Raw genomic sequence first — 24,262 nt, forward strand, 5'->3', positions numbered from 1 at the left:
GTAACTAAAGTATTATATACCTGAGAACAAATATTAGTTTTTTACACAGCTACATAGCATCAAATTTTAGAAATAGGAAAATCTGATTGTGATATGAATTTCAAGTCTTTTATAGCAATAAAAGAACTGAAATGGCTATAATGAGTTAATCAAATCTATGGTAGATTCATTTCACTGGAAGGTTAATTCTACAAGACCATCTCAATGATAGATATGTACAAAAGAAATATCACCCACACAGTCATTTATTAATATTCTTACAATATTTTCCCCATTATAGAGCAGCTGGTTGAAAGAAGAGCAATATCAACTGATTCACTTTTAGCTTCATTTTTTGAGAAATTCTGGGTTCAAATTCAACTGAACTCAACAAGATAAATAAGAGTGTTATACCAGTACCAACTCATTTCTTTGCTTTTCTTCTATTTCAGCACATTGCTCTGAAGTAAGGAAGGACTCTCTCTGTGGAAGCAAATTTCTTCTAATCATACTATACAGTTTAAAAAAAGAGACATATTGGCCAATATAGCTTAAGATATCCAAAAACACAGGATAGTCACAGCTGAAAAAACCTTGGTAATATAACTGCTCATTGACCTAATTCTTATTAAATGCAAAACCTCTACAAAATAGTTTTATTGTTGTGTAGAATGTAATGAAGACAAGAAAATAAAATAAATCAAAGTTTACACACGCCAAGAATTGGTGTTTACGTAATTCATCACAGGTGGCGCGTTTCTCAGGATCTGCTACAAAGCACCTAAAACAAAGAATGATATATGTTTCAGTAAGATAACAAAAGAGATACCAGATTATTCTGATTTTATATTGTGATATGTTTCAGTCTCACTTCAATATTATGACATGATAAAAGAAAAATCATAGTATTCTCTGAAAAGATATATAAAAAATATAGCTCTCCATAATGAAAACTCTCAACACATACTTTTTATGAGTTTATGACTGTTTTCCAGTTGCTTTCTCCAGATCTATGTGCAGATTTGTAATTTAACACAGCAAAATTATGAAATCCATATCAATAAAACATTGTGATTGGTACCTCTAATAGTAATACTGCGAGATGGACTATGCCGTTAAATGTCCAGAGACACGACTTATCTATTGACAGTGTAGTGACGTCATTTCCCAGTGTGCGTGTGCAGAACGTCATTCTTCAGTGTGCGTGTGCGGGGCTGGAACCTTCTGGAAAGGCCTAAGGAAGTTCCCTCATGCAAATGTGCTAGAGACTGGGGAAGAAAATTCTATCACGTTCCTTGTTAGCGTCGTTGACTTGAGACACGGCTATTGAAGAGAAAGGACCTGTTAAACGTGTGATTAGCCTATTCTCCTGTCCCAGACGCTTAGGATTTGACCTGCTCTGTTGCTGCTGAATTTGTTGTGAGGTTTATCTTACAAATGTTAAAATTCAGCCTTGCTATATCGAAGCAAGTGGATACCAATATACCAATGTACTTCTTTTGTAAATAAGAAAATAAAGAGTTATATATATTTTTAAGGTTGCGTTCTTGTTCCTGACTGGTAGTTTCTGGAAACTAAAGAAAGGAAATTGGTTGCACCCAAACAGTGTAAAGAATCAACCAGTTCCATTACAGTGGTGACCCCGATGTGATGGTCATAGTTTCTACCGAGTCTGAACCAATTAGTCAACCACCATCTCTGCCGCAGTCATCATCATCTTTGCTTCAATTTTATCGTCGTTTTGTCATAGACACAGAGCGTACCCAAACATATTATGAAGACGCTATTGTAAACCAACGACAGACATAACGTCATAACCAACATCATCTCCATCTACAAAAATTCAAGTGTACACAAGATACAGATTCTACTCATGCTGTAGTGTGAAAATCTCACCATGGAAAAACAGTTGCAGTGTATATATCTGGAAGAATATCTATATCAAGAGAAAAATATGCACAAGTGACTCAACTAATCTCAGCTCCGAGACTCAAATCTTGTATAGAACTCATTATCGTGTACTACATGAACTGGTAAAATAACTCTAAAGTAACTTCATTTAACACAAAATGTTGAGACTTCTCTCATGCTCTGTCGTGTTTGCATAATTTTGTTTCAGACGCGACGAAGGTTGGTAAAATAAAAAAACAAAATGAATTTTTTAGTCTCTGTGCATACATTACAAAAAGAAAAAGAATAAAAAAACACATTTTTTTTTGGTAAAATTTACACGTACAAAAAATTATTGGTTCAATTGCTGGTCTTGTTTTAATTTCTATTTATTTCTGTTCCTTTTTCCATTTGCGTCAGTTTAACTTTTCATTGTTATTTCCCTTTCCTTTAACAGAGTCATCTATTTAAATTTAAAAACTACAAAATGTCTATGGCATCATCACGTGCTGCTTGTGTCTGCTCTGAATCATCTGCAGCCCCAATTGATAGACTTACTAAACAAATAGAAAGTCTCACCAAAAGGATGAACGCGATGTGTCGCGATGGCAAGCGATTTTCAAGATCGCATAGTCGATGCCGTTCTTCATCTCGTTCTACACAGTCAAAGTCCGGACTTTGACTGTGTAGGGATCACTCCAAATTTGGAGAGAAAGCACATAAGTGCATACAGCCATGTACCTATAAAAGATTTCAACTAGCTTTGGAGGAGTTGAGCACGTCAACTTCCTCCACATCGTTCGCTAGTTATCGTGCATTTTTTGTTAAAGATCTAGTGTCGAAGAAATACTTCATGGTAGACACTGGTTCTTGTTGCAGCATTTGGCCTCTGCGTCTCACAACCGACAGGCCAAAACGATCTACTGTTACTTTGCACGCTATTGACTCATCACCAATAGCCACATTCGGGCAGATTTCTTTACGCCTCGACATAAATCTTCGTTGAGATTTTCAGTGGGTTTTTGTCATTGCTGACATTCCGCATCCTATTTTAGGTGCAGATTTTCTAAATAACTTTGATCTATTGGTAGATGTCAGGCGTTGGAGGCTAGTCAACAGTTCGACTACACTCTCCACGCCGACCAGAGAATCTACCGATTCAGCTCTTAGCCCGACATTTTTTGTTGCTACATCTGGAGATGTTTTTCATTCTCTTTTGGCTTCTTTTCCAGAGCTACTCGATATTACTTTTAAAATGGCAAAACCCGTACACTCAACACTCCATTTCATTACAACTACTGGGCCGCCTGTTTTTTCGCACCCACGGCGTTTTGCACCTGATCGTCTTAAAACGGCTAGGGCTGAGTTTGAGCATATGCTCCAGCTTGGTCTGATACGCCCATCCACCAGTCCATGGGCATCACCCCTTCATTTAGTTCGAAAAGGGGATACAGATTTTTACCCGGTGGGAGATTATCGGCGTCTAAATTCTGTGACGATTCCTGACAGATATCCCATAAGGATTCTTAATGATTTTTCAGCGAATCTTCATGGCTGTACCATTTTTTCTAAGGTTGACCTCATACGTGCTTATCATCAAATACCGGTCAACCCAGACGATGTTCCTAAAATGGCAATTACCACTCCTTTTGGTTGTTTCGAATTTCTATACATGAGTTTTGGTTTGCGGAACGCCACTAGTACGTTCCAACGTTTTATAGATGAAGTTGTTCATGGACTTGATTTTGTTTTCGCGTATGTCGATGATATCCTCATCGCAAGTGATACGCATGAAAATCATCTCCAGCACTTGTCTCAGCTTTTTCAGCGTCTTCGCGACTATGGTGTTTGCATTAATCCAGACAAGTGTGTTTTTGGGCAATCATCTCTTGATTTTCTCGGTCATTCTATTGATTCAAGTGGAATCAAACCTCTCTCGTCTAAAGTCGATGCAATTCAGCGCATCGCACCACCTTCTTCTTTGCGTCAACTTCGCCATTTTTTGGGTATAGTTAATTTCTATCGATGTTTCATAAACCGGTGTGCAGACAAGTTGTTTCCTTTAATGCAGATGCTAAAGAGCAATTCTAAAAAAGACACCCGTCTTACTCTTGCAACTGAAGCACTGTCTGCCTTTGAGTTAGTTAAAAAGGAACTAGCTTCAGTTCCTGTTCTAGCACATCCGGCTCCTGATGCTCCACTTACTTTATCTGTGGACGCATCAGATTCTGCAGTTGGCGCTGTCTTGCAGCACACCGTAGATGGTGAAACTAAACCTTTGGCTTTCTTTTCTTGCCAGCTGCAGCCTGCTGAACGCAGATATAGTACTTTTGATCATTAGTTACTAGCGATCTATCTGTCAGTTCGGCATTTTCAGCACCAGCTCGAGGGACTAGAATTTGTGATTTATACTGATCACATATGTTTGCACTATCTTCTAAAACGGACAAACTCTCTCCTCATGCTTTCTGTCACCTGGACTATATTTCTCAGTTTACAAGTGACATTCGATATGTGCCAGGGAAGGAGAATGTCCCAGCTGATGCTCTCTCGAGACTCCCTGTCAATTCCATTTCCTCTCCTGCAGCAATTGACTTAACTGCTATTTCGCAGGATCAACCACCTTTAGCGAAGTTGAATTTAACTTCGCCCAAGTTTATCAATTGTAAGTTTGCCTACCATCCGCTCCCTTCAGCAGAAGGCTCTATTCTTTGTGACGTCTCCATCGGTTCTCCTAGGTACTTGAGAAACATCAACGTTCTGTTTTTGATGCTTTTCATTCATTGTCACATCCGGGTATCTCTGCCACAGTACTGTTCTTCTGGCCCAATATGCGACGATCGATTACCTCTTGGGCATGCTCTTGTTTGTGGTGCCAGAGTGCTAAAGTCCATAGACACGTTCGTGCTCCACTTGGACAGTTTTCTTCTCCTGAGGCCCGTTTTCGCCATATTCACCTTGATTTGGTTGGAACATGGCCTGTGAGTCACGGTTTCTCACATATTTTAACTTGTAGCGATTGTTTCTCGCGTTGGCCGGAAGCTATTCCTATAGCAGACATTTCTGCTGAAACTGTTGCGAAAGCTTTCGTGTCTAACTGGATTTCTAGGTTCAGTGTACCGTCCAGTTTAACCACAGATCGTGGTCGACAATTCGAAGCGGTTTTATTTCGTGAGTTATCACGAATTCTGGGGATGCATCATATACGCACCACTAGTTACCATACCATTTCTAATGGGATGGTGGAGCGTTTCCACAGGCAACTTAAGGCCGCGTTGCTTGCCTCGCCGAACCCACAGTCGTGGACTGAATTTCTTCCTATCGTCCTGCTTGGATGTCGGACTGCGATTAAAGCAGACCTTGGTTTTTCTTCTGCCGAGCTCATGTATGGTACCACACTGGCATTGCCTGGTACGATGTTGGTGCCAGACAAGTCACAGTCTCTTAATTTAGAGTCTTATGTTGTTCGACTACGCAGATATTTTTCTGCCCTTCCTCCTATGGGTCCCCGACACCAAAATCCTCCTTCTAATGTGCCATCAGATCTTGATTCCTGGACACATGTTTTTGTTCGTGATGATTCTGTCAAAGAACCTCTTGTTTCTCCTTATAAAGGACCTTTTAGTGTGATTTCCCGCACGCCGAAAGTATTCAAACTTGACATTAATGGTCGTTCGGGGAGATGGCCCTGCTCGATATGAAGAGAAGGTGTCAGGAATTTTGTTTCGTGCTTCTGCACTCAAGGGAGAGCCTTTGTAGTGATGTCATTTCCCAGTGTGCGTGTGCGGGGCTGGAACCTTCTGGAAAGGCCTAAGGAAGTTCCCTCATGCACATGCGCTAGACCTGGGGAAGAAAATTCTATCACGTTCCTTGTTAGCGTCGTTGACTTGAGACACGGCTATTGAAGAGAAAGGACCTGTTAAACGTGTGATTAGCCTATTCTCCTGTCCCAGACGCTTAGGATTTGACCTGCTCTGTTGCTGCTGAATTTGTTGTGAGGTTTATCTTACAAATGTTAAAATTCAGCCTTGCTATATCGAAGCAAGTGGATACCAATATACCAATGTACTTCTTTTGTAAATAAGAAAATAAAGAGTTATATATATTTTTAAGGTTGCGTTCTTGTTCCTGACTGGTAGTTTCTGGAAACTAAAGAAAGGAAATTGGTTGCACCCAAACAGTGTAAAGAATCAACCAGTTCCATTACAGTGGTGACCCCGATGTGATGGTCATAGTTTCTACCGAGTCTGAACCAATTAGTCAACCACCATCTCTGCCGCAGTCATCATCATCTTTGCTTCAATTTTATCGTCGTTTTGTCATAGACACAGAGCGTACCCAAACATATTATGAAGACGCTATTGTAAACCAACGACAGACATAACGTCATAACCAACATCATCTCCATCTACAAAAATTCAAGTGTACACAGATACAGATTCTACTCATGCTGTAGTGTGAAAATCTCACCATGGAAAAACAGTTGCAGTGTATATATCTGGAAGAATATCTATATCAAGAGAAAAATATGCACAAGTGACTCAACTAATCTCAGCTCCGAGACTCAAATCTTGTATAGAACTCATTATCGTGTACTACATGAACTGGTAAAATAACTCTAAAGTAACTTCATTTAAACACAAAATGTTGAGACTTCTCTCATGCTCTGTCGTGTTTGCATAATTTTGTTTCAGACGCGACGAAGGTTGGTAAAATAAAAAAACAAAATGAATTTTTTAGTCTCTGTGCATACATTACAAAAAGAAAAAGAATAAAAAAACACATTTTTTTTTGGTAAAATTTACACGTACAAAAAATTTATTGGTTCAATTGCTGGTCTTGTTTTAATTTCTATTTATTTCTGTTCCTTTTTCCATTTGCGTCAGTTTAACTTTTCATTGTTATTTCCCTTTCCTTTAACAGAGTCATCTATTTAAATTTAAAAACTACAAAATGTCTATGGCATCATCACGTGCTGCTTGTGTCTGCTCTGAATCATCTGCAGCCCCAATTGATAGACTTACTAAACAAATAGAAAGTCTCACCAAAAGGATGAACGCGATGTGTCGCGATGGCAAGCGATTTTCAAGATCGCATAGTCGATGCCGTTCTTCATCTCGTTCTACACAGTCAAAGTCCGGACTTTGACTGTGTAGGGATCACTCCAAATTTGGAGAGAAAGCACATAAGTGCATACAGCCATGTACCTATAAAAGATTTCAACTAGCTTTGGAGGAGTTGAGCACGTCAACTTCCTCCACATCGTTCGCTAGTTATCGTGCATTTTTTGTTAAAGATCTAGTGTCGAAGAAATACTTCATGGTAGACACTGGTTCTTGTTGCAGCATTTGGCCTCTGCGTCTCACAACCGACAGGCCAAAACGATCTACTGTTACTTTGCACGCTATTGACTCATCACCAATAGCCACATTCGGGCAGATTTCTTTACGCCTCGACATAAATCTTCGTTGAGATTTTCAGTGGGTTTTTGTCATTGCTGACATTCCGCATCCTATTTTAGGTGCAGATTTTCTAAATAACTTTGATCTATTGGTAGATGTCAGGCGTTGGAGGCTAGTCAACAGTTCGACTACACTCTCCACGCCGACCAGAGAATCTACCGATTCAGCTCTTAGCCCGACATTTTTTGTTGCTACATCTGGAGATGTTTTTCATTCTCTTTTGGCTTCTTTTCCAGAGCTACTCGATATTACTTTTAAAATGGCAAAACCCGTACACTCAACACTCCATTTCATTACAACTACTGGGCCGCCTGTTTTTTCGCACCCACGGCGTTTTGCACCTGATCGTCTTAAAACGGCTAGGGCTGAGTTTGAGCATATGCTCCAGCTTGGTCTGATACGCCCATCCACCAGTCCATGGGCATCACCCCTTCATTTAGTTCGAAAAGGGGATACAGATTTTTACCCGGTGGGAGATTATCGGCGTCTAAATTCTGTGACGATTCCTGACAGATATCCCATAAGGATTCTTAATGATTTTTCAGCGAATCTTCATGGCTGTACCATTTTTTCTAAGGTTGACCTCATACGTGCTTATCATCAAATACCGGTCAACCCAGACGATGTTCCTAAAATGGCAATTACCACTCCTTTTGGTTGTTTCGAATTTCTATACATGAGTTTTGGTTTGCGGAACGCCACTAGTACGTTCCAACGTTTTATAGATGAAGTTGTTCATGGACTTGATTTTGTTTTCGCGTATGTCGATGATATCCTCATCGCAAGTGATACGCATGAAAATCATCTCCAGCACTTGTCTCAGCTTTTTCAGCGTCTTCGCGACTATGGTGTTTGCATTAATCCAGACAAGTGTGTTTTTGGGCAATCATCTCTTGATTTTCTCGGTCATTCTATTGATTCAAGTGGAATCAAACCTCTCTCGTCTAAAGTCGATGCAATTCAGCGCATCGCACCACCTTCTTCTTTGCGTCAACTTCGCCATTTTTTGGGTATAGTTAATTTCTATCGATGTTTCATAAACCGGTGTGCAGACAAGTTGTTTCCTTTAATGCAGATGCTAAAGAGCAATTCTAAAAAAGACACCCGTCTTACTCTTGCAACTGAAGCACTGTCTGCCTTTGAGTTAGTTAAAAAGGAACTAGCTTCAGTTCCTGTTCTAGCACATCCGGCTCCTGATGCTCCACTTACTTTATCTGTGGACGCATCAGATTCTGCAGTTGGCGCTGTCTTGCAGCACACCGTAGATGGTGAAACTAAACCTTTGGCTTTCTTTTCTTGCCAGCTGCAGCCTGCTGAACGCAGATATAGTACTTTTGATCATTAGTTACTAGCGATCTATCTGTCAGTTCGGCATTTTCAGCACCAGCTCGAGGGACTAGAATTTGTGATTTATACTGATCACATATGTTTGCACTATCTTCTAAAACGGACAAACTCTCTCCTCATGCTTTCTGTCACCTGGACTATATTTCTCAGTTTACAAGTGACATTCGATATGTGCCAGGGAAGGAGAATGTCCCAGCTGATGCTCTCTCGAGACTCCCTGTCAATTCCATTTCCTCTCCTGCAGCAATTGACTTAACTGCTATTTCGCAGGATCAACCACCTTTAGCGAAGTTGAATTTAACTTCGCCCAAGTTTATCAATTGTAAGTTTGCCTACCATCCGCTCCCTTCAGCAGAAGGCTCTATTCTTTGTGACGTCTCCATCGGTTCTCCTAGGTACTTGAGAAACATCAACGTTCTGTTTTTGATGCTTTTCATTCATTGTCACATCCGGGTATCTCTGCCACAGTACTGTTCTTCTGGCCAATATGCGACGATCGATTACCTCTTGGCATGCTCTTGTTTGTGGTGCCAGAGTGCTAAAGTCCATAGACACGTTCGTGCTCCACTTGGACAGTTTTCTTCTCCTGAGGCCCGTTTTCGCCATATTCACCTTGATTTGGTTGGAACATGGCCTGTGAGTCACGGTTTCTCACATATTTTAACTTGTAGCGATTGTTTCTCGCGTTGGCCGGAAGCTATTCCTATAGCAGACATTTCTGCTGAAACTGTTGCGAAAGCTTTCGTGTCTAACTGGATTTCTAGGTTCAGTGTACCGTCCAGTTTAACCACAGATCGTGGTCGACAATTCGAAGCGGTTTTATTTCGTGAGTTATCACGAATTCTGGGGATGCATCATATACGCACCACTAGTTACCATACCATTTCTAATGGGATGGTGGAGCGTTTCCACAGGCAACTTAAGGCCGCGTTGCTTGCCTCGCCGAACCCACAGTCGTGGACTGAATTTCTTCCTATCGTCCTGCTTGGATGTCGGACTGCGATTAAAGCAGACCTTGGTTTTTCTTCTGCCGAGCTCATGTATGGTACCACACTGGCATTGCCTGGTACGATGTTGGTGCCAGACAAGTCACAGTCTCTTAATTAGAGTCTTATGTTGTTCGACTACGCAGATATTTTTCTGCCCTTCCTCCTATGGGTCCCCGACACCAAAATCCTCCTTCTAATGTGCCATCAGATCTTGATTCCTGGACACATGTTTTTGTTCGTGATGATTCTGTCAAAGAACCTCTTGTTTCTCCTTATAAAGGACCTTTTAGTGTGATTTCCCGCACGCCGAAAGTATTCAAACTTGACATTAATGGTCGTTCGGGGAGATGGCCCTGCTCGATATGAAGAGAAGGTGTCAGGAATTTTGTTTCGTGCTTCTGCACTCAAGGGAGAGCCTTTGTAGTGATGTCATTTCCCAGTGTGCGTGTGCGGGGCTGGAACCTTCTGGAAAGGCCTAAGGAAGTTCCCTCATGCACATGCGCTAGACCTGGGGAAGAAAATTCTATCACGTTCCTTGTTAGCGTCGTTGACTTGAGACACGGCTATTGAAGAGAAAGGACCTGTTAAACATGTGATTAGCCTATTCTCCTGTCCCAGACGCTAAGGATTTGACCTGCTCTGTTGCTGCTGAATTTGTTGTGAGGTTTATCTTACAAATGTTAAAATTCAGCCTTGCTATATTGAACCAAGTGGATACCAATATACCAATGTACTTCTTTTGTAAATAAGAAAATAAAGAGTTATATATATTTTTAAGGTTGCGTTCTTGTTCCTGACTGGTAGTTTCTGGAAACTAAAGAAAGGAAATTGGTTGCACCTAAACAGTGTAAAGAATCAACCAGTTCCATTACAACAGCATAAGGAATGTTTAAACTGTGACCTGTATATGAATTCTCTACTGACTCTGCTAGATATAATTTTCATCAAATAATATATCACTATCATCATCATCATTAAATTTCTGTTTTTCATGCTGGCATGGGTTGGGCAGTTTAACATGAGCTGGCAAACCAAAAGACTGCACTAAGTTCTATTGTCAGCTTTGGTATGGTTTCTAAGACTGGATGTCCTTCCCATTAATAACTACTTCACTTAGTGTATTGGGTGCTTGTTATGTAGCACCAACATCAGTGAAGGCATCAAGCAACTTGCAAGACAAAGTCTCCTTAATTCAGAGAAGGAGTGGTACTGAGGGAGATGGCTTTGTGCCATGTGATAAGAGGGTAAGTTATGGTAGAGGGACAGAAACAGGTGTCATGCTGTAAAGGAAAGACATGGCTACTCAAGTTGGAGAGAGAGAGAGAGAGAAAGAAAGAGAGAAAGAAGATGCTGGTGAAGATGTGCAAGGGCATACCCTTAAGGTACGAAGAGGGAGGTGAATGTAAATGGAATGCTACAGAGGATCAGATAAGGTGAGTAGGGAGTTCATCGAAGTGTATTGCAAAGTGCAGTAATTTTATTAATGAAACAAAATATTTTATAAATCAAATCAACAAATTCATGTATGTTGAAGCCACTAGTTTCAAAAAAGTGTAAAGAATGTGACAACATTAACAATCAATAATTAATAGCATTCATAATTCTGTGAAAAGGTTAAGTAGTGATGAAATAATTGCTTTCTTTTTATACATTATGAATAATATAAATTCTTTTAAACATTACCTCCCAATGAATAGTTTTGCTTGATCTGACATACTTTCTGGTATTTCTGGATGGATTTTATAGAAACCAACCTTGAACATGGCTGCTTGTGGAACACCAAGCTGGAAAATTAATAAGACAATAGAAACATATTCATCATAGTATCCCATAATAAAAAATTCTGTTAAAAATTTTATTAGAATGTTTGATTTCACAAGTTTACAGAATTTGCATCTCTGATAGTTTCTAATCTTTGCTCATCACTTTCGTAAACTTAAACATTAAAATAATATCTGTTCCAATCATATTTTCATGTTTATATCATAATCATCATTTAACTTCCATTTTCCATGTTGGCATGTCTGTTTTGACATGGTTTCTACAGCTGGATACCTTTCCTAACACCAACTACTTTACAGAGTGTACTGCATGCTTTTACACAGCACTGGTACAGGTGATTACAAGGCACTGGTATGGGTGCTTTTTATGTGGCACCAACACCCTTGAGCCCACAAGATTAAGAACACTGAGCTAAAGAGGGATGCAGGGAACATACTTGAATGCAAGGACAACCATGGTTTTACTTAGTTTGATGTGTCTTTTCAAGCACAGGAAACTACCAGGAGCCTCAGTCCCCTGTCATACCCTCTGTGAGGCTCAATGTCTGAAGATTTTTTCTCACCACTTTGTTCCACATCTTCCTCATTCTACCCCATCCACATGTTCCCTCCACAATTAGAGATCAACACTTCCTGATGCAACTGTCTTCATATGCATTACAGTACTGTACCAGTGCAGTCTTTGCTCTTGCACACTACATCTGATGCCTTGTATACCCAGTTTTTCTCTCAAATCACTTTCACTCTGCTGTATATGCACATCCAGTGGAGCATACTGACTTCATTTCTTTCAAGCCTTTGATTTCCTCAGTAGTCACAGCCCATGTCTCACTGCCATGTAGCACAGCTGTTTGTAAACAGGCATCATACAATCTGCCTTTCACTCTGAGGGACATACCCTTCATTTCTAACAGAGGTAGGAGCTCTCTGATCTTTGCCCAGCCTATTCTTATTCTAGCAGTTACACTTTCAGAACCTCCATCACTACTAACTTGGTCACCTATGTAACAGAAACTATCTACTACTTCAAAAGATCTCCACCAACATTTGAGGGAGACTATTTTTTATACATTCCTGGTGTTTCATGTACCTGCACATCTGCCACATGCAAAGACTTCTTTGTTAATCTTCTAGAGATACTGCTGCACTTCTTATGTGTCCATAGCTTGCAATGGGTTTCTCCTGACACCTTCTCTTCATGTCGAGCAGGGCCATCTCCCTGAAGGGATCTGCGATTTGTCTGTTTTCCTACTCATTAGGACTTTGGCCCCTAGGGCCCCTTGGCTCCAGCTTTTGCTTCCACACCTGAAATTTCTCTAGTTCTGATAGTGATTCAGCAATAAGAACAGGGTTACAGGCATAGAGGAGCTTTCAGGGGAAGCCATTCTTAAATTCCTGTTATAGCTTGGTGGACTATGATAGATAAGAGGGGGTTCAGAACCAATCCCTGGTGGACTCCTACTTGTACATTAACTTCCTTGCTAGACTCATTGGCAACTTTCACTTAACTGACAGCATCCTTGTAAATAGCTTTTATAACTCTCACCGACCACTCATCTATCCCTAGCTTCTGCATTGCTCACCAGATAAGGGAGCAGGGGGAAGGGGGAGTTTAATTTTGTTTTTAGAGAGAGAGCATCTTTTAATTTCCACATAAACATTACAATTGGTATAGTTTCCAGTTATCATCAATTATCTCATTCTTGGTTTGTTCATAGTACCAGACTAGATATGAACTGATAACCTTCATTCCTAAACTAAATGAAATAACACTTTATCCACAAGGCCACTGATGTGTACACATTTAATATTTACATTGTTTATTTTCAGTAAAGGAAGCTATATAGAGCTCATGTCAATGTTGGCCTTACTGATAGGATTATCAAGTGTTATTTGTATTGCTTCCTTAATTTTAAAAAAGTTTCCATTTTGGTTTTTCTATTAATTATGGAAACTCCATTCTATAGTGGTTAATGGTAAAAAAAGAAACATGTAATGAGAAACTTCTAAGTCAGAAAGAAAGACAATCATCTACATGTTAAAAGATATAATACAATAATGAGTAGCTGTGCCAAGGTCTAGGCTTTTAGCCATGTGGATTGTAATCCAGCATCTTAGCCTTACTGACAAAAAACAAAAAAAAGAAAAGAAAAAGGTCTCACCTCATTAAATGGCAGTTTTCCAGTAGCCATTTCAATAACAGTACAACCAAAGGACCATACATCTGCCTGTAAAATAAAATTGGAAATATTGAAGAACTTATACAATTCATTTTCATCAATAAGCATTGTTGTGTGGTTAACAGGCTTGCTTCCCAACCACATGGTTCTGGGTTCAGTCTCGCTGCATGGTACCTTGGGCAAGTGTCTTTGGTAGATGGAAACTGAAAGAAACTGTCATATGTGTGTGTGCATCTTTGTTTGTTCCCCCCACCATACTGCTTGACAACCAGTGTTGGTGTGTTTACCCCCCCCCCCTTACTTAGTGATTCAGCAAAAGAGACTGATAAAATAAGTACTAGGCTTAAAAAAATAAGCCCTGGCCACAGTCAAATGACTAAAACAAGTAAAAGATAATAGTGTTCAATTATACAGTATTGCATGAATTGTATCTTCTAACAGAGACTCTATAAGTGTAGTAAATAGTGGCTTTCCAAGAACACTGAAGAACCAGTGATGAGATGTGAACTATAAATTCTTGGGTTAGTAGGGTAGGTCTAACAATTCAAACAGCTTTAATATCATAAGGCAAATTTTAATAGGTGACCCAGTAATTCCATGAAAAGCTTTGAATAAATTTGGCAATTAAAAAAACTAAAGTCAAAACAGTGAGGTACTGAACTTAATACAATGCATGCTTTCTTTGTCTGATAGAGTCAATGCAATTTATGTTCAACTTGAATTTCACTAGGTTGATACCTTTGAGAAAATACTGGACATTGAAAGAAGTTTAGAGGGTTGTGATTCTTGGTAGGAAGATTTAGAAAAATATTTACAGCATGGTTTGAGTGATAAAATAAACTAAGAATGATGACTGGAGGTCAGACAGAAAAATCTGATGCACTTGGGTGGAAGTGATAATTAAATTGCTAGTTAAGATGCACAGAGAACATTACAGAAGTAGTATAAGGACATATTGTATTACTGGGCCACTGGATGTAGACTACTGGTGAATGAAACACTGCTAATAAACTAGATAGCCTTTCTAGAAAGTTGTCTTTCTTGATGCTTCTTATATCCACCTTTTCTCTCAGGACACTTACACCTTGTTGTGTATGTACACTGACATTACACATCCAGCAGATCATACTAGCTTCATTTATTTCAAGCCTATGCATGTCCTCAACATGGCCTATGTTTCACTGCCGTGTAGTATGGCAGTTTCCACACATGCATCATACAGTCTACCTTTCATCCTGAGTGAGAGGCACTTAGTTGCCAGCAGAAAGTGTAACAGAAATATTACTATAGATATTTAAATAATATTTTCATGTACATCACACTTGTTTTGAAGAGCATCAGAGACAGATAAGGGTTGAAGAGGGGTTTACCCCCTCCCTCCACGCCACCACCACCACCACTAAGAGGAAACATAACCTAAGAATGTAATTTTATAGAAGTGTGGATTGCAATAAAAGATCCTCTGAGGTTGTGAGAACTACTATTAGTCGAGAATATGAGAGTTTATGTTGTGGGTCATGCTTAACATCCATTTTCCATGTTTGCATGAGTTGGATGGTTTGACTGAGGTCTGGAGAGCCAGTGATTGCACCAGGTTCCAATCTGATCTGGCAATGTTTCAATTGCTGGATGCCCTTCCTAATGCCAAACACTCTGAGAATGTAGTGGGTGCTTTTTACATGCCACCAGCACAGGAGCCAGTCAGGTGGACCTGGCATTGATCATGTTCTGATAGTGCTTTTTATGTGCCACTAGCATGGGGCCAGTCACAGGGTATTGGCATCAACCACATTTAAATGGTGCTTTTCACATGCCACCAGCATGGGAGCCAGCCAGGGGGTATTGTCATCAGCTACGTTTGGATGGTGCTTTTTACATGCCACCCGTACGGGAGCCAGTCAGGGGGCACAGCTATGATATTGGTTTTACTTGACTCAATAGGTCTTCACAAGCACATCATATCACCTGACACATCAGGGGTACTCTTAACAGGGCTGGACATGCATGGCTGCGATCTCACTTTAGTTGCCTGGTCTTTTCGATATCAGCATATTTCCAAAGGCCTCGGTCTCCTGTCATTGCCTCTGTGTGGCCCAATGTCTGAAGGTCATGCTTCACCACCTCATCCCATGTCTTCCTGGGTCTATCTCTTCCACAGGTTCCTTCTACAGTTAGGGAGTGGCACTTCCTCACACAGCTATCCTCATCCATACATAACACATGACCATACCAGCACAGTTGTCTCTCTTGCACACCACATTTGATGCTTCTTAGGCCCAACTTTTCTCTCGAGCCTAACTTTTCCCTCAGAAACTTTCACACTGACATTACACATCCAGCAGATCATACTAGCTTCATTTCTTTCAAGCCTACACATATCCTCAGTAGTCATGGCCTATGTTTCACTGCCATGTAGCATGGCAGTTTGCACACATGCATCATACAGTCTGCCTTTCATTCTGAGTGAGAGGCTCTTAGCTGCCAGCAGAGGTATGAGCTCCCTGAACTTTGCCCATGCTATTCTTATTCTGACAACTACACTCTCAGAGCAACCACCCCCATTACAGACTTGGTCACATAGGTAGTGGAAGCTATCAACTACTTCTAGTTTCTTCCCCTGGTATGTGATGGAATCTGTTTTCTGTACATCTTCAGTGTTTATTGCCCCTGTGCATCTGCCACACACAAAAACTATCTTTCCAGTTAAACTTCCTTTGATACTGCTCCACCTCTGTTCATAGCTTATACCAGGTACATCATATGGAGTTTCTACCCATGCCTTTTCTACAGATTGAGTAAGGCCATCTACCAGTGATTCGACAGCCTTCTTACTTACTAAGACTTTGGTTTTTGTTAGGCCCTTCGATTCTAGACCTCGCCTCCACACCCTAGATTTCATCTCTAGTGCTTGCAGTGACTCGGCTATTGGGGCAAGGTCATCAGCATAGAGGAGCTCCCAGGGCAGCCTGTCTTGAATTCCTCTGTTATTGCCTGGGGGACTATAATGAATAAGAGGGGGCTGAGGACTAATCCTTGATGAACCCCTACTGGAACTCTTCATTATACTTGTTGCCAGCCTTCACCTTACTGACAGCATCCCTGCACAAAGCTTGTACAGTTCTTACCAACCACTCATCTATCCCCAGTTTCTGTATTGATCACCAGGTAAGGGATCGAGAGACCCTGTCAAAGGCTTTCTCCAAGTCAACAAAAGCCAAGTACAGAGGTTTATCTTTGGCTAGGTATTTCTCCTGCAGTTGTCTTACCAGAAATATAGCATCAGTGGTGCTTCTGCCTGGCACAAAGCCAAACTGCATCTCATCTAGGCTAACTCTCTCCCTAATTAGTTGGGCTATGACCCTGTAACTATTTCTATCAAAAGCATCACCTTTACTCTTGTAGCAGTTGACTATGGTGCTGCTACACCAGTCATTGGGTATGACTCCTTCATGAACTACCTGATTTACGATGTGGGTGACAAGACCATAACTTACACTGCCTGATATTTTAAGCATCTCAGTGGTGATTCCCAATGGGCCAGGTACTTTTTTGTCTTCATATCCTTAATTGCTTTATCTACCAGGGTACTGTCGATCCAGGTAGCAGGTCCCTCAATTGGGTCAACCTTTAGCAGACTCTCCTCCTCGCATTCATTCTACACATCCAGCAGTCTTTCATAATGGCATCTCCAAGTCTCTTTCTTTGCAGACTCATTAAACGCAAGGGCACCATCATCCATGCGAACACATTTCTCTCCTATGACATCATGGTTTTTCCCTTACACACTGTCTTGCAATCTGAAACACTTCAGCTCTTTGGTCCTAAATCTGGAAAGGACTTTGCACCAGCCACAGATTTGGTTTGTGGCACTCAGCAAGCTATCTCGCAGGAATTCCCAGCTGCCTTCTATGTCACAGGTCTGTAGCTCCTCTCCCTATCATCAAATTTCTCAGTAAGGATATCCCTAAATCTATGTGAAAGGTTCTTAAGCTTTCAAGTCCTTCTTTTCCAGATTGGTCTGCTTTTTGGCATCCTTCCGTGACATGATAAACGTTGTTCTTCAAAGTGAGAATGAGAAGGCTATTATTACACCAAAGAGTCTGTGAAAAACATTACCAAAACCTAAAGCACACCAGAATTTATAGATGGTTGGAGAGAAAGAGCTCTGTTAAAAAAGACTGTAATGGAAAAGTCTCACAGGAAATCTCCAATTCAGAAGATGAGAGACATTTAAAATCAATAAACAAATAATTTAAAAAGAGATTCCTAATAGGTATGACTCCTAAAAAAATCATACTGATCTTTGTATAAGAAGGAAAGGGATACAAAATGATAAAAGAAGATGGTTATTTTTAACTGTTTCCAGCATCTTTGTAATAGGTCACTGTAGAGAGGAACAGATTGATGTAGATCCTTGTGGCAAAAATGTTGAATAATTTGGTGAGAATGGGAGTTAGTTTAGGAGTGTATTGTTTGGAATAATGGAAAGAATACAGTCAGAAACAGCAACTTTGTTTGAGAGGACTAACTGGAGATGTGACAGTTTAGCCCCCAAATTAGCATTGATTGAGCTAACATATAATCAAAAGCATTGCAGCTGTGACCATTCAGTATTTTTCTTATTGGAATAAGGTGCTCTAGTCCATGTTATCTAATTCAACATTCCTTTTGTTTAGCAACAGATATGAGTTGACAGAGATTTTATCTGCTATTTCTAGAAAATCAACTACATAGAAAATTTCTTGTTGACTAGAGAGGTTTACCCACATGGTGATTATGTGTATATGTTACAAAAGCAAGTGAGAACAAAAGTGGAATTGAAATTGCTTTTCTTTCTCTCTCTCTTTTTATGTGTGCATGTGCAATGTGAAACTTAGCCGGCTCATGAGAATTTACAAATTATAATTTTTTTAACTACATAGTATGCAACTAAACTTACAGGTGGACCATAACCTCGCACACCTTTGTCAATCACCTCTGGAGCCATATATTGCATTGTGCCTGAAAAGAAAAAAAAAATGAGAACTTAATTTGTAAACATACATTTGAAGAAGTATTAACACATAAAAGTATATAGCAGATATATAAAAATTCACACATTTCATTAATAAAGGTATATTTAATTTCTTGAATATGAGTAGGATAAATCACCTATTCATTAAACTTCAATAAAGAGCAATAATAACAAAATATCCTAGTATGATAAAACTGTTCTTTGGTTGATACTTAAAATGAAATTTCTGGCTTGCAATGTATCAATACACTAATTTTTGAGGTAATTATATTTGTATGTATATGTAAATATGTGTAAAAGAGACAGCGTAAAAGGAGAGAGAGGGGAAAAAGAGAAGGGGAATGATGAGAAATTAGGTCCAGCTCAAATATGTTGATAAAATAATTTGAGCAAAATTTACAAAATTCAGGAATGCAATTCATTGATTTATGGCTGTAATCCAACACTGATACAAAGATTTATGAGTAGTGTTCTGTACCAAAGTATATAAATATATCAGCAAAAGGAAACACCACCATAAAAAAGAAAATGAACATAGGTGCAAGAGTGGCTGTGTGGTAAGTAGCTTGCTTATCAACCACATGGTTCCAGGTTCAGTCCCACTGCATGGCACATTGGGCAAGTGTCTTCTACTATAGCCTCAGGCCAGCCAAAGCCTTGTGAGTGGAATTGGTAGACAGAAACTGAAAGAAGCCCGTCGTGTATGTGTGTGTGTGTGTGTACATATATATATATATATATATAATATATATATATATATATATATATATATATATTTATATATATATATATATATATATATATATATATATATATACATATATATATGAATATATGTATATGTTTGTGTGTCTGTGTTTGTCCCCCATCGCTTGACAATCGATGTTGGTGTGTTTACGCCCCTGTAACTTAGCGGTTTGGAAAAAGAAACAGATAGAGTAAGTACTAGGTTCACAAATAAGTCCTAGGGTCGATTTGTTTGACTAAAGGTGGTGCTCCAGCATGACCACAGCCAAATGACTGAAACAAATAAAAGAATAGCTTTGTAGATAAATAAATTATGAAAGTATTTGCCTATGTTGCACTAGTCCCTTGTTTGCTGCAGCATAGCTTATATGTCTAAAGAGTCTAGATATATAAGCTATACTGTAGCTCAAGCACAATTTGAGTACCTTTATAGCTCAATTTCATGGAAGTATGCATCTTCATGCTACCATGAGAGTGAGCTCTATTAGTAACCAACTTATGCTTGAGCACCCAGATACCACACACACACACACACACACACACACTCATGCACACAAACAGATTGATACACACACATACACACAAAAACAAGAGAAAATGAAAACCAGCCTCTTACCAGCTAATGTATTTGCATTGCGATTGATTCCTGCTAACCGTTTTGATGTCCCAAAGTCAGATATCTTCAAGACACCACTGTAGGTATTCACCAAGACATTGTCACCTTTAATGTCACGGTGAACAATTTTATTGTCATGCTGCAAACAACAAATTAAAGAAATTAGAGCAAGGGAACTTGAGATGACTAAAAGAGTGTAAATTGCTTATTTGGAATTGATATGGAGTGTGGTACTTCAATGGTTACATCATCATATTCTCTCTTCTAGACCTTATGTAAATATATTAAAGACCCACCAATGGTTGAGAACAGGAGCACTTTAAAACAAAGTGTATTTCCATATGTGTGGTAGCAATGGTTCACAGAGACTCAGTGTCACTACTTCACTAAAAAAAATATCTGATATTCATAACTAATTGTAAACTTTGAGAAGACATAGAATAAGAAAAGAAGACTGAAGCACTAAAAATAAGAGTCAGGCAAAAATTGATCTTGAAATTTTAAAATTAGTGTTGCTGCTCTTTTAGTCGTCATACATAGCTTGAGGCCTGTAGTGCTCCCCTTACTTGAAAATTCAAAGGAGGATTTGAGATTTGTGGAATGACCCTTAACCCTTTCGTTTAATTTCTAACATAATCATAAATTTAGTCTGGTTTCATTAAACAACTATAACTTTTTTATTTATCAATATATTAATGTGATTTTTGGAAGATAATTTAATGAAATGTTCTCAACCAATTCTATACTATAATTTTTGTCACAAAGAGACTTTAATTGCAGGTAGATACAGGTAAATTCAACAATATATAAAATTATTAAAATTTTGTTCAAACATCGCTATAGAAAATGGGTTATTAGCTAATATTCAATTGGGTATACAACAAAATTTTACGATAGAATTTGTTATTCTGGGTAACTTTCTGATACCCATAATAATATTTATGGCAAAATAGTCTTACTTTCATTTAATGTTGTGGGGAAACCACTAACTAACCTTTCTTTCACTTTGTTTACATTTAGCGTAACGGTTCGTTTCCGCCGTAATGATTTCAAATAGGCTCATTCGAAAAAGTGAAAAGAAATAATCTAAGGCTTTACTCTCCTGGGAAAGTCTGTGGCTTGGTCCAGTTTCTTCAGAAAAATCACCGAAAGAAACAGTTTTAAATTTTCACTCCATTCAGGTGCCAATTCATTTTCTTTATCGCTGTCGGAGCTCTCGGATTCACTGTTTTCACTTTCGGAAAATGAAACATCAGATTCATTATTAAATACCACGTGCTTTGTTTTTTCAGTCATAGAGTTAGATTTATGAAGGTCTTCAGTAGAAAATCCTTCGAATTCTGACCCGCTGCTTGATATAATGAAATTCGTATCCATTTTTTGTCAGATTTACAAATTTTGAAAACACAATAGGAACAAATTTCGGAAAAAAATCTCTCAAAATTCACGGAATTAAAATTACACTTCGATTGTTGTACAAAACTGTAGTTGAACTGTTTACGAAGTATAATACGTGTTTTCACGAATGTACTAAAGAGATTTGCTCTGATATTCTCATTTAAATATGAATAGGTAAATACGGGCAGGTTTGGTCACATTAAACAAAATTTTTTTCGGGTGGCTCTGGGTGGTTTGGTAATGAAAAGGTTAAATGATTTCTTATGCATACCTATGCACTCAGTGTGTTTCAAAACTTGAAGGAAAGAATTCACATCAGCTTGATATACAATCATTTTGACATTGAAATTTATACATCCACTCATAAATGCTCATGGCAAATGCTCATGGCATTAGCTTTAATGTTGAGTGTAATTCATTTGGTCTATCTATTCATCATATTGTATCACAGATTAAAGGCTGAGAATTCCACACATTTGAAATCCCAATGTAATAATCAAATAGACATAATGTGACAAATATGGCTCTTTAATTTGAAAATACATTTAATGTGAGAATTTTCTGAACAATTGCTGCCAAACAAATTTCATTCAGAAAGCTTAAATGGACCAGCTATTATGAAAGAAGACATGTGCTAAGTGCTGTGCAGAATAATTGAACTGAGAATCACATACCTGTGAATGTGATTGTGACCACTTGACATTGACCTAGTTCTCCTAACGCTGAATCTGTTCATCAAATAGTAGTAATTGGCATTTAGTAGTGACAATGCTGTCTTCCACATAAATTCCTTAAATAACCCTTTACCCCATTTCTATAATTAGAAAATCTTTATTGTCACCCTTCCACTTATTCTTCCCTCTCACAACCTTACAGTAGTCTGGAACAACCAAATCTTAGTCAGTCAGTTGATGGGCTCCACTACCTGAAATGTTCTTAAAATTTAAATCCACATCTTTGTCTATATATCTACCTTCTCTATAATGTTGCCACTTGATATGAAAATTTTTGTGTTAATGGAAAACCTTTATAATTGGCTGCTGAGTACTCAGCATTTTAAATCTGTTGTAATACTTACAACATTTAATAAAATGATGTAGTACAAAATGATTGTACAAAATTACTGGAGTCATTCTTGTTGCTTATTTTGATTATAATCACCCCACGGATTTTTATGGATAATACCAAACAAAATTCTGGTGCATCTAAATTAAGTACCATATTCATTTGTATCTAAATTTTCGCTGAACTTTATATATATATATATATATATATAATATATATAAATATATATATACATATATATATAATATATATACATCTTTTTTTTCTTGTTTCAGCTCAGAGCTGCAGCCATGCTAATGCACCGCCGTTTTGTGCTACACTGTTATTACGAAGAGCCTCCTCTCATATGTGGCACTTGATGAAGAATGGAGTTTCATATAGCTACTCTTATTTGCACCTCTTGCCGTGAGGTAGGTTCATCTGGGACTTACGACAGGAAGATGTCCAGCTTTGATTTTAAAACCGCTACATCTACTTTGTGCAAGTTCCTCAGACTCTTTGGGAGAATATTAAAAAGCTGTGGGCCCTTGACCATCATGGTTTCCTTATCTCTGGTTCTTAATGTTCTTAGGATTCATCCAGCCAGTCGTCTGCACTTTGCCGCCATCCTGGTAATGTGCACTTGGAAAGAGGTATCCTCACTCATGTCGATACCCAGGTCCCTCACATATACATATATATATATATAATATATATATATAACAGGAAGGTTTACGAAAATAAACAAAAGATGAAGGCAGGTGGAGTACAAACAAACAAATGTATTAGTATGGCGCTCAGGAATAGAAATAGAACAAGTCTCTTACGTTTCGGGCCTACGCTATTCCACAGAAAGATACACAGAAAAGAAACAAGGAGAGAAAAAAATGCGTGTAGGAGCTAACGGTCTATCATGGCATTCTGACTTCGGTCAGAGGTCAGATGTTAGACGCTAGAGGGATAGTAGGGGAGATAAGAAGGTCAAGTGACTTGCAAAACGAAGGTGGCCCCAACACGAAGGTGCATGTGTGTATAAGAGCGTATGTATGTGCGTGTGAAAGAGGGCTGGTGGTCTGGAAGTGCGTATGTATGTGTGGGTGGTGTGTTGTCATGTGATGTGTAATGTCGTATGGTGTAGTGTAGTGTGGTGTTGTGGGGAGGTAGGGGGGCAAGAGTGGGGAGAGCCCATGTGGGGTGTGGGTTCGGCTGGGGGTTGGGGTAGAGTGGGGGTTGTGGGGAGAGTGAGAGGGGAGGGAAGAGGGAGGGGGAGGGGGAGGGAAAGGAGGGGAGTGGTAGGGAGAGGAAGAGAAGGGGAGGGAGAGAGGAGGGGAGTGATGAGAAGGGGAGTGAGGGAGCAGAAAGAAAGAGAGAGGGGGAAGATGGAAGAAGAAAGAAGAAGAGGGAAGAAGGGAAAGAAGGGAAGAGGAGGGAAAAAGAGTAGGGGTGAAAAGATGAAGGACTGAAGAGAAGTAGGAGTCGGGGGGAGGTTAGATGAAAAGGAGGGGAGAGTTGAGCCCAAATGGCATAAAAGAGCGGAGAGAAGATTAATCCCTGTTCACGGCGCAAGCGGGAATCCGGATGGCCTCTGTGCAAGGACAATCCGAACACAGACAGGTGTTGCAAGGAATGACCGGTGGAGCGGAAATGGCGTGAGACTGGTGTGTCATTGGCGAGGCGGATGTCTCGGAGGTGTTCCGCGAACCATTCAGCCAAGCGGCGTCCCGTTTGTCCGATGTACAGGGAAAGGCAGAGAGAGCAGGAGATGCAATAGATGATATTGCTGGAGGTGCAGGTGAAGGAGTCGATGATGCGATA

At 39.4% G+C, this 24,262-nt stretch overlaps 1 protein-coding gene across 1 annotated transcript in view; it reads right to left on the reverse strand.

The window, feature by feature from the left end:
• Positions 1–24,262, reverse strand: part of LOC115226339 (mitogen-activated protein kinase kinase kinase 5) — a 315,276-nt gene that overhangs the window by 259,222 nt on the left and 31,792 nt on the right. Inside the window, exons 7-11 of the mRNA XM_029797343.2 lie at positions 20,006–20,144; positions 18,568–18,629; positions 13,611–13,676; positions 11,351–11,451; positions 695–760 (exon numbers count right to left, since the gene is read on the reverse strand). Of these exons, the coding sequence (XP_029653203.1) occupies positions 695–760; positions 11,351–11,451; positions 13,611–13,676; positions 18,568–18,629; positions 20,006–20,144 (434 nt within the window). The remainder of the gene's footprint in view (positions 1–694; positions 761–11,350; positions 11,452–13,610; positions 13,677–18,567; positions 18,630–20,005; positions 20,145–24,262) is intronic.

The sequence above is a fragment of the Octopus sinensis genome, linkage group LG2, assembly GCF_006345805.1.
Source record: "Octopus sinensis linkage group LG2, ASM634580v1, whole genome shotgun sequence".
NCBI lineage: Eukaryota > Metazoa > Mollusca > Cephalopoda > Octopoda > Octopodidae > Octopus > Octopus sinensis.